This window comes from Myotis brandtii, unplaced genomic scaffold (assembly GCF_000412655.1).
Source record: "Myotis brandtii unplaced genomic scaffold, ASM41265v1 scaffold365, whole genome shotgun sequence".
Lineage (NCBI taxonomy): Eukaryota > Metazoa > Chordata > Mammalia > Chiroptera > Vespertilionidae > Myotis > Myotis brandtii.
Window position 1 is genome coordinate 225,181 of NW_005364031.1, and position 11,037 is coordinate 236,217.

The 11,037-nt window shown below is 44.7% G+C and overlaps 1 protein-coding gene across 9 annotated transcripts in view; it reads left to right on the top strand.

Annotated features, from left to right (window-relative positions):
- Nucleotides 1–11,037, top strand: part of ANKRD6 (ankyrin repeat domain 6) — a 158,457-nt gene that overhangs the window by 117,674 nt on the left and 29,746 nt on the right. For 5 of the 9 annotated variants that reach the window (XM_005872084.2, XM_005872085.2, XM_014544473.1 and 2 more), the window contains exon 3: nt 6,624–6,722. In XM_005872084.2, the coding sequence (XP_005872146.1) occupies nt 6,624–6,722 (99 nt within the window). Of the gene's footprint in view, nt 1–6,623; nt 6,723–8,773; nt 9,113–11,037 lie in introns of those variants that run through there. The other 4 variants (XM_005872083.2, XM_014544471.1, XM_014544470.1 and 1 more) reach the window with 1 other exon arrangement.

Sequence of the window (11,037 nt, forward strand, 5' to 3'; positions counted from 1 at the left end):
TTGCTTTGTTTAACAATGGACAGGTTATTTTGATTTTCTGAATTGTATAAATCATCCCATTCGATTGAATGCCTTATTGATTGAATGACTATTCCATTGATTGTGATCTTACTGGTTATCGAAGCACATTCTTCTGTACCTGGGAAACAGGACAGCACAATTACCCTAAATTGTTTTAGTGGCCACAGGTGGTGCGTTCCCTGTCAACTCAGTGGTCCCAAGACCTGAGGGCTCTAAATAATGTTTCTGTCAACTCAGAGGTCCAAAGACCCAAAACTATAAACAATCTTTGTAGATAACTAATCAGCTCAATCTCGCTTCTGTAACTGCTTTGTGCAAACCAGGGTCCTCATTCCAAACCCTGGGATGTAATCAATACCTTTGTGATTTTTGCCTATATAAGTCTGGTTTTGCCACCATCTTATTACTATGAGATTTGGGAATGACCCCTCATAGTCCCGGATTGCAATAAATGTGACTCTTTAATTCGACTTCTTGAGGCGTCCTTCTGTGATTCACGGGGTACATTACAACACCTTCCTCTCTGAAAGCAATAAAAAAATATATTTTTTTAAAAGTACCCACAACAGACCCAACCCTAGGCTGATGGAATTCAACCATTTGGTGGTAAGGTTTCAGATTTTTTTGTTTTAATTTTCAGGTGACTAATGTGCAACATGGTAGAAAAGCAGTGATTTATGTCAATTGTTCTCAAAATGTGGTCCCATACCAGCAGCATCTGCTTTTCCTAGAAACTTGTTAGAAATGCAAATTCTGGCTGCACCACAGGCTTACTGAATCTGAAACTCCACCAAGGAGCCCAGATATGTCTGTGAACAAGCCCTCTAAGAGATTCTGCTGCCCAATAAAGTTTGAGAACCACTGGTTTAAGACATAATGTTAATGCAGAAAGCAAGGCAGTTTTATGTGACTATAGCTGCACAAACACATAAATAGAAAAGGTGCACTGAACAAGTGTGGATAAAATGGTAATAGTTGTATTGGGTGGTAGTGTTACAGACGACTTGCTTTTACCTTTCAAATTTTAGGAATGTCACTCTATTGCTTATCTATTCTTTTAAGATCCAGGAAGCCCTGGGTTGTGGCGATGTGGGTTTTTAGTGTGTTGTGCTGGCAGGTGTGCATGAGAGCATCATGAAGAATGTAACAAGAGGAGTGGCTCTTGCTTGGACAGGCCCAACGCGGCGGGTTTCGCCCAAGGGCCTGTAGCTGCTCGGGGAGAGTTAGCCTGGCCCGGCTCTCAGCCCGGGTCTCTCATTAGAATCCCCCGGGGAGGTTGTATGACAAATGATGCCTGAGTCCCACCAGAGGGAGTTGAGTCAGAACCTCTGGAGAAGGGACTCGGGGAAAAGCAGAGGCTGATAGACGGACAAATGGACCGGCCTCCCCAGGTGATTCTCATGTACAGTGAGAATGGAAAACCTCACTCTGTCCTTGAGATTTTAAGGAAAGCAGGTTATTTCCACGCACCTTCCGAGGTCAGCGTGTGGGAGTCTTGGGGGCTTCCTGAGGGTGAGACACAAAGCCCTTCTGCCAGGGGACCGCCTTACCCCCACGCAGCAGAATGGGGGTCAGCATGAGGGCCTGGATCAGACAGCTAAGGGGTGAGTCCAGACTCTGATGACCTGTTGTATGACATAGAACAAGCAAGGGTCTCTCCATACCTCAGTTTTCTCGTTTGTAAAATGGGCTTAATGATATTGTCTACCACACAGGTCATTGGGAGGATTGACTGGGCAAGTGCATGTAAAGTTCTTAGGATAGGGCCTACCATGTGCCTCATAAATGTTAGCTACTTCTGTCCCTTGCTCTTGTCCTCATTATTATTGTTCTCCCTGGACCCACCAGGGCCTGCATTCAGTTGGGTAGAACTGGTCTTTGAGGAAAACTGGGGTAGGACCCAGCACAAACTGATGCTTCTAAAACGTCTTCTTCTCGTGCATAGTACTTAGTCTTTTCTCCTGTTCCCACTCCTTCCACTGGCCAGTGCTAGGGGCCTGGAGGTGAGAGCAGTTGTGTCCTTGAGTCTGTCATTCCAAGTCCCCGCTAACAATCAGTTTTTATCTGCTTCCTCACACTTAGAGCATTCCAGCCCTCCCCGTTGTCAGGTATGACCTTGGAGTGCATCTGTGTGCTGGATGGGAGCAGCTGCTCCCCTTAACAGCTCCACCTTTGCTGTTTTTTCACTACAGAGTGTTCTGGAAAACCAAGTACATTTCTGCTGCTCTCTCGCTGTCCTCCTTTGGGTGGTGATGATGGTGTGTGCGTGCCTGCGTGTGTGAATATGCATGTGTGTGTCTAAGGGGGTTGGTCTTGTTGGAGAAAGGCCCTAGGGACAGGAGTGCACAGCTTTGGTTCAGTAGAAACTGATTACTGCTGCCTTGGCTGCTGTTACGTCGATACCAGAAAGGCACCAGACACATGAGGGGGATACTCAGCCTCCTCAGAGAAGCCCCCATGTCACTGTGCAGCTGCTTAAATGCCTGTGAAGCCCCCGGGATGTCTGTCTCCTCTGACATCCCAGAACTCAGAGTCCACAGCCATCCCAAGCTCTGCATTCCTCTGAGGCCAAGCCTGGAACTATGGGATTGTTCCAGTGGCCTTGGCAGCCCCAGCCTGCCCTGTGGTTGAGGAACACTGGATATGCCCCCCTGCTCCCCGACCCCAGAGTCAACTTGCTTCATCATTTAGGGAAGGCACGGTCCACCCTCAGAGTGATCACAACTTAGTTGGAAGAAGTCAGCACCGAGGGTGACCCTCAAAACAGAATGTGGCCCTTCCTAAAAGGGACCTGAAGGGCTGAGGGGGTAGAGCAGGGAAGGCCAGAAACATTTCTTCTTGGAGAATCGGAGAAGGCATTGTTGGGAGGACATTCCCACCAAAGGAGTCTTTCCTCGCAGGTACATAAAGACGAGGAACTGTGGACTGTGCTTCAAAAATGGAAGTGGGCGAGTGGATCAGCACCGGCTGGTAGGACCTCCACCCTCCTGCGGGGGCCCCTCTGGCTGTCCGAGTGACCGACAGACATCCAACTCTGCCCCGGGGCATTGGCTAAGGCCAGGCTGTGGGGTGTCAAGGAGGAGAGGGAGCAGTTGGGTGCTTCAGGGCTAGGGCCGAGGGCAGCTGGAGGGGAAGGAATCCGTGTTAGGTGGTGGGTGTTACCTCATTTATCCTATTCAGTCCTGTGGGTGGGGAGTGAAGGCCCCTTCTAGTTCACAGGTGAGGAGTCAGGCTTGGGAGAGTGCGGTGCACAGAAGCACACAGGCGTGTCTGTCAGAGCTGGGATTTGAGTTAGACTTGTGGGGCTACAATGTCTCGGCCTTTACTCTCTGGGGATGAGGAAGGCATCTCCAGCCGAGGGACTTTTGTCAACGACTTAGAGTTTCTAAAATGCCCGCCCGGTGCGACCTGGTGTGAACAGCAGTATTCCTTCTTCTGACTTCTGATTATCTGTGTTTACTCGGACAACATTTTCACCTCCTTGGGCCTTGCCTCCCACCAGTAATATCTGATTGCTGATGAGGATGTCCCTCAGGGCTCCTCCGACACCCAGTGCCCCTCGGCCTGGGGCGTATTTTCCATCCTCTCTCCCGGCAGCTTCCCCCGCCCCCGTGGTCTGTATTTTTTCAGTTGCTCAAACACACTCTTGTTCCATCATTCTGTCAGCCTTCCTAACACGTTTCTCCTCACACGTAACGACTTCCCTGTGTTGCAGAATGCCTCGTATCCTTGACAAGGACACACAATGACAGGTGGAGCCTGGCACAGGGCCAGTGGGCGGCACCCAGTCATTTTGCTCCATCTGATCAGCTGTGGACGTTTCATTTAAAGAATCGAGGTTAAGTAGCCGGCGCTGAGCACAGTCATCAGCCAAGGACAGTCACTCTTCATCTCAGGCATTGCTTTTTTAAAATATATATTTTATTGATTTTTTTACAGAGAGGAAGGGAGAGGGATAGAGAGTTAGAAACATCAATGAGAGAGAAACATTGATCAGCTGCCTCTTGCACACCCCCTACTGGGTATGTGCCCGCAACCAAGGTACATGCCCTTGACCGGAATTGAACCTGGGACCCTTGAGTCCGCGGGCCGACGCTCTAGTCACTGAGCCAAACCGGTCAGGGCCTGACATTGCTTTTTTATAAGGGCTTTTTATATCCCACTTTCTTGGGAATAACTTTTTCTTATTTTTTTAAAATATATTTTATTGAATTTTTACAGAGAAGAAGGGAGAGGGATAGAGAGTTAGAAACATCAATGAGAGAGAAACATTGATCAGCTGCCTCTTGCACACCCCCTACTGGGTATGTGCCCGCAACCAAGGTACATGCCCTTGACCGGAATCGAACCTGGGACCCTTGAGTCCACAGGCTGACGCTCTATCCACTGAGCCAAACAGGTTCAGCAGGAATAACTTTTTCTTAATTAAGAATTCTAATTTTAAAGTGAGCTCTGACCTCTTTCCAGCATCTTTCTAGCGTTTTGATTGCATTTCATGGGTAGAAATGAAGATCCTTTATTGTTTGCTGTCTGTTTTCCTCCACGGCTAGTTGCCCATGGCAAACTGGCACTTTATTGAAATCATAAATGGGTTTATCCTGCTAGAATATCAGTAAAGGTCTTTGGGGAGTCTTATTGAGGTGCTGAAAAGGACTTACGGCCCCATGAGATCTGAATCCTCCAGGGTGTTTCTGCATGGCTGGGGGCCTGGGTGAAATGATGCTTGAAATTGAGGGGGGGCGGGGCGCTATCTTCACAGTGAACTTGAGGGAGGAAGCAAATGGGACATTATGTCTCCTTTAGAATTCAGAGAATTTGGGGTTTGGCGCAGTCAGATCTCAGAAGTTGTTTTATACCGAAGAGAGTTATTCTGGGTGTTACCCTCAATGTCATATATGAGGAGCTGCATGCTTAAGGCAGGCAAAGGGAATGGTCATCTCTATGACCCAACAATAGGGCTAAGAAGCCTGCTCAGGTGCATAAGGAGATGTCCACACAATTGTGTTCTGCAAACCACTAAAAACAGCCTGCATGTCCGTGAGTAGGAAACAGTGAACAATGAATAAAAGAACTGGAGCTGCATGTGAGAATATGAGAAAAAAAAAATCTCGAAAATATAATGTTGGATCCAAAATTACCAAATGATATTGTACAGTTTAATACTTACTATTTTTTAAAATATTTTTATTCATTTCAGAGAGGAAGAGAGAGGGAGAGAGAGAAACATCAATGATGAGAGAGAATCATTGTTTGGCTGCCTCCTGCACGCCCCCTACTGGGGATCGAGCCCACAACCCAGGAATGTGCCCTTGACCGGGAATCAAAACTCGACCTTCTGGTTCATGGGTCGATGCTCAACCACTGAGCCATGCCGGCCAGGTGTTAATACTTACTATTTATGTAAGGTTTGAAAACAAATCAATGTTTATATATTGTTTATGGCTACAAACATGTAGTAAAATATAATAAAAGGCAAATATAATAAAAGGAATGTCAAATTTAAGAGTGGTTGCCCAGTGGTTCAGTGGTTGAGCATCGACCCATGAACAAAGAGGTCTCTGTTTCGATTCCCGGTCAGGACACATGCCAAGTTGTGGGCTCAATCCCCATTAGGGGTTTTGCAGGAGGCAGCTGATTGATGTCTCGCTCTCATGGATGTTTCTATCTCTCTATCCCTATCCCTTCCTCTCTAAAATTCAATAGGAACATATTTTTAAAAAATAAATTAATTAAAGAATTTTTTTTTTTAAAGAGTGGTTACCTCTGGGATGGGAGGGAAAATGAGATCAGGGAGGGGTTAACAAGGAACGTCTATGGTTTCCCTAATTTTTTAAAAGTAGTTAGTGGAATGTACATATTACATAATAATAATAAAATATTATTCATCTTTTTGAATGGCTGAAATAATTTTGTAATTTTCAAATTTGTTTTTAAAAACGGGAGATGCCCTAACCAGTTTGGCTCAATGGATAGAGCGTTGGCCTGCGTACTGAAGGGTCCCGGGTTCGATTCCGGTCAAGGGCATGTACCTTGGTTGTGGGCACATCCCCAGTAGGAGGTGTGCAGGAGGCAGCTGATCGGTGTTTCTCTCTCATCGATGTTTCTAACTCTCTATCCCTCTCCCTTCCTCTCTGTAAAAAAAAAAAAAAAAAAAAATTGGGGAGAATCAGTTCTAATCAGTTGGGCCAGCAGTTTGAATTCTGAGTAATTACTAACCAGATTTTCCCAGGGCTGATAAGCTTGACCTTTTGCTCTTCTCCCATCTCACCCCATCAAGTGCATTGTGGCCACTTCATTGCCCCTGAGTATTAGCACCTGTGGGAAAACAAAAGAAAATAGGAAACCTCTAATTTCCTGCTTGTTTTAATGAGTGGGAGTAGAAATTATGCACTAAGGGAAATATTCACATTTTGAGCCTGTTTTGTTCATTGGTTACAGTGCCAACAGCCAAGGTTAACTGAGACAAACTTGAATTCTGGATAAATCCATAAGAATCTTCTATCAAACCATAGGGGAAAGGATGAAACACCACTGTGCAGCCTGTCCCAGGGGAGTGATTTTGATGTCCTGTTTTGAAATCGGTGTTTGCTTTGCATCAACAGCATGGCCGGACCCCCCTGCATCTCGCTGCCAATAAAGGTCATCTTGCTGTGGTCCAGATCTTGCTGAAGGCTGGCTGCGACCTCGATGTTCAGGACGATGTGAGTAGAAGCCATCATTCTGTCGGGGTGGGTTGTCAGAGGAGCTTGTCTGCCTAGAAATCCACAGTACAACATGGAACCGGCTGTGAGGTGGGAGGAGTAGATGCTCTTCAGCCGCTTTTATCAATGTCTTGGTCCCCATGGTGGGAAGAGCTTACTCTTGAAGACCTATTCTGGGACCCATTCTCAATGGCAAATTAGAGTTTGGGAATGTGTGCTGAATTCCCATCATGGTTCATTTCCTATCAAGCATCATTCAAGTGCAGAGCTTCAGAGGGCATTTTGTCTGTGTCCTGTCTCAGTATGAAGGAGCACCACACACACACACACACACACACACACACACACACACACACAAGTGAGTATTGATCAAGCTTACCATTGGAGAAAAGGTGGGGCTTAAAAACTTACTTTATTCCTTTTCTCACTTTGATTTCTCTTAGTCAGTGTACATTCAGTTTAAAACAACCTATTCAAAGAAAACAGAACTGGTCTCATGGAACCCAAGAAAAAGGAGGCCTCCAGATAGAGCTCACTCTGGTGCTGTACCATTTTTGAGACTCAGCCTCTGAGTCTCTTCACTCAGATTATCTAGAGAGACTCCAGCTGGCTTCTTTGGGATCACGTATCCATTTCTGAGCCAATCAGCAGTGGTGGGGTGGGGTTACGTAGTACCTGGGGTGCCCTATTGGGTCTTTGGGAAAGGTGGCTTCTCTAAGAAGGGGATATAGAAAAGATTATGTAAATTGTTCTCCAGTTAACTATTAGGAAAAAGTCCTATGATAATGTGACTGGAAACTGTTTCTAACTCTGTTTCTAACTCTAGTTTGTGTAGTAAGACTCTAAGGAATAAGCCCTTTTGTAAGGAACACAGCATCTTGGAGAGTTTGCGCTTATAACCTCTTCCAGATTCACCTTTACTAACTCTGGTTACAGAGTATTAGCAAACTTGAGATCCTCAGGCATGCTAGGGTGTGCATTACCAAAGGGCTTCTAGTTTTCTTTGGGCCTCTGTGTAATGTTCTAAAATTTGGCAAACAGAGATAACTAAATATGTCATTGTTTTATGATGGGCAGAAGGCTGTTCAGTGTCATTCATAAATATCTGGTTATATTTGGAATCTGTTGAGTCATCAAGAACATTATTTTCAGAAGACACTGATTTAGTTTTAAGCTGTTGATATCTACCTTGGGCCATATGCTTTTTTTATTTTCCCATACTGTAGCCATCATTACATTCATGATTACATCATACCCTTAGATGACAGCAAAAATACCAGGAGAGAGAAGAGATTCTGACCACAGAAAAGGCAGGCCTTGGAGTTGCTGGTGCACACGTCTTGGGGTGCATCTGGTCTCCTCTTTAGATAATTAAAGCCCTTGCTTGTCATGATGGCAAGGCTGCAATGCCAGGCATGCTAACCTATCCCAACCCAGCACTCTTATCTGAGGTCTAATGCAGCAAAAGCCATGCTAACTCCCTAGCTTCTGCTATTTATATCAGACAAGATAAGAACTCAAACAGGCAGGAGTTCTCACAAGGTAACCAAGGGGAGCCGTGTCAATATAGCTATGTTAGCCGAAGGAAAAGCCAGCGCTACTTTTAACAGGAACATCCTCTCTCTTTTTTTGAATTAGTATTTATTTTCTTTCATCTTTTTTCACTTAAACAGGACAATCCACACATTGCTTCTCTCAGATAACTTAATATAAAACAAAATAAGAACACAGCAATGAAACAGTGTAAAAACAGGTGAGGATGGAGAAGGTGGAATGGACCTTCACTAGTTCTGAAGTAATGTGTTTGCCAGATGTGGTTCATGTCTGTCTTCTGTGTATCTGCTGTGCTTGTTAATGATCAGTCTTGAAACTGATGCAAGAATTTCAGGAAGAAAACTCTTTATGGGTGCTCTTTAAAGAAGCTGGAAAATTCATTATTGAAAAAAGTAATTTCAGAAGTTGCCTGTACCCAAGACATTATCTTGGATGGTGGATAGAAACAGAGAATGTTAATGTTATGAAGCATTTACCCCTGACTTCATCTTCTGCAGATACTGTTCTTTATGTCATGGTAAAGACTGAGAATTAGTTGAAGAATGTCTTCCAGTGGCCTGGAGTGGGATTATTATGAATTTGAACCTGTGGAAACCAGTTCTTTAGAATATGCAACCGCAGGAGCAAATTCCCTCTTGCCTCTCGTCAATCCTATCAACTCTCATTGGAGCTCTAATGCCATCTCTGATTGGTCAATGAGCAATCACACAGCCCCCACCCCAGAAATAGTCCAGGACCCTGTGGCCACGGTAAAAGGCATGAAGGAAGAAAAAAATAAGAAAAACCAGAGAAGAAAGGCTAGGAAGAACCCTAGAAGATCAGAGAGAGAAAAAGAGGTCAGCAACTTGCTTTGTGCACCTAGCCTGCCTTGAGCTTCCTTGCAACATGTCTGCCTGTGTCACCTGGAAGGGGTTCCTCCTGAAGAGGGGCATGTTCCACCCTTGCATGACTGGGGTTTCTTCCATGAGCTTCGCTTTGGAATCTGCTCACTCTTTCTCACCATGTAGGAGAGAATACTGAAAGCATATCAGAACAAGGATTTAGACCTCAGAGCTTCCAAACATCTTAAAAATCCCCAAGTAAGGAACACTGATGTCAGAAAAATTGAGAACTGGCAGTTCATGTACTTTACAAACAGGTCAACGTGTTCCAAAGGAAAGTGCCAACTGCAAGTTTCCAGCTGCAGCATTTTTCCTTCTGCTGCTTTGCAGTTAATCATTCAACAGCTACTCCTCGGCTAGAGAGGCCATGGCACTGCACTGAAGCACTTAGCTTACTGGTAGTGATGCCATAAAGGGCCGCCCAACCCCACAGAGGTACCTGATCTTTTAAAGACCTGTCCTCAGGTTAATTGGCTTCACAGGTTGGAAACGGGTAGGGGTGAGTGCAAAGAGCCTCAACTATTTGAATTCTCACCCAACCATGCTACCTGAATTAGCTTGTTTATCCTCAGCGAGGCACTGACCTGCACTGGGTCTTGGTTTCTTTTATCAGTAGAAGGAAGGAGTTGGATGCCATGACACTTGGAGTATAGTAGAGGTCAGTAAGTATTCACTGGATAAATAATGAGTAAATGCTGTTGACGGTGTTATACTTTTCCCAGTTTTTTAAAAATTTCCCCAAAGTTTCAGAATTTCATGTTTAAATCATAGAAATAAGAATTATGTCACACTTGCTTCTTGGGCATATTAATAAGTATGTATTGAGGACACATTTTGTTCTTTTCTTTGTCCTATTTCAAAGAGGAAATGTTTCAACAGTAAACTTTCGCTTTATAGGAGGAAAGTAGATTTGCAGGTAATTGACTGTGTTCCAATTTGTTCTCAAGTTGTTCAGTTGTTTGTGTTGTGCTCTGGGGAAGAGTCTCCCAGAGCCTTCACTTCTCATCTTAGTAATTTAAAGGTGGCTGGGTTTATACCAGAGAAGTGTCTCTCTCAGTCCCCCAGAACCACGCCATCTAGTGTGAACAAAGCTTAGGGTGCAGCTGAAGGACAGCCTCTTCTAGTGGGGAACGGTTGACTTTGGCTTTCATCAGTGTTTACAGACCCATAGGCAAGGATGAAGACTCTGAGGGACGGCTCTGTCTGAGGGGAGTAAAGGTGCGGGCGGGGGCTGTGGCCTGGAGACAAGCAGTGCCACTCAAAGGTCTCCGCAGAGAAAGGGGAGATGCAGGAAACAGCTGTGCCAGGTGGTTGAGGACCGTTTGTGTTTTCTTTTTTGTTTGTTTGTTTGAATCTAGCTTCTTTTATTTAGCCCAATCTATGTGAGTTTCATACATGTTGCATGAAACAGTAGTTCATTCCTCTTACCAAGTAGTATTTCATTGAATAGATATACCATAATTTATCCATTTGCCAGGTTTTTTTTGTTTCTTTTTGTTTGTTTGTTTTTTATTAAATCTTTATTGTTCAGACTATTACAGTTGTTCCTCTTTTTTCCCCCATAGCTCCCCTCCACCCGGTTCCCACCCCACCCTCTGCCCTTACCACCCCCGCTACTGTCCTCATCCATAGGTGTACGATTTTTGTCCAGTCTCTTCCCGCATCCCCCACACCCCTTTCTCCCCGAGAATTGTCAGTCCACTCCCTTTCTATGCCCCGATTCTATTATATTCACTTTATTCTGTTCATCAGATTTTTTATTTACTTGATTTTTAAATTCACTTGTTGATAGATATGTATTTGTTGTTCATAATTTTTATCTTTACCTTTTTCTTCTTCCTCTTCTTAAAGAATACCTTTCAGCATTTCATATAATACTG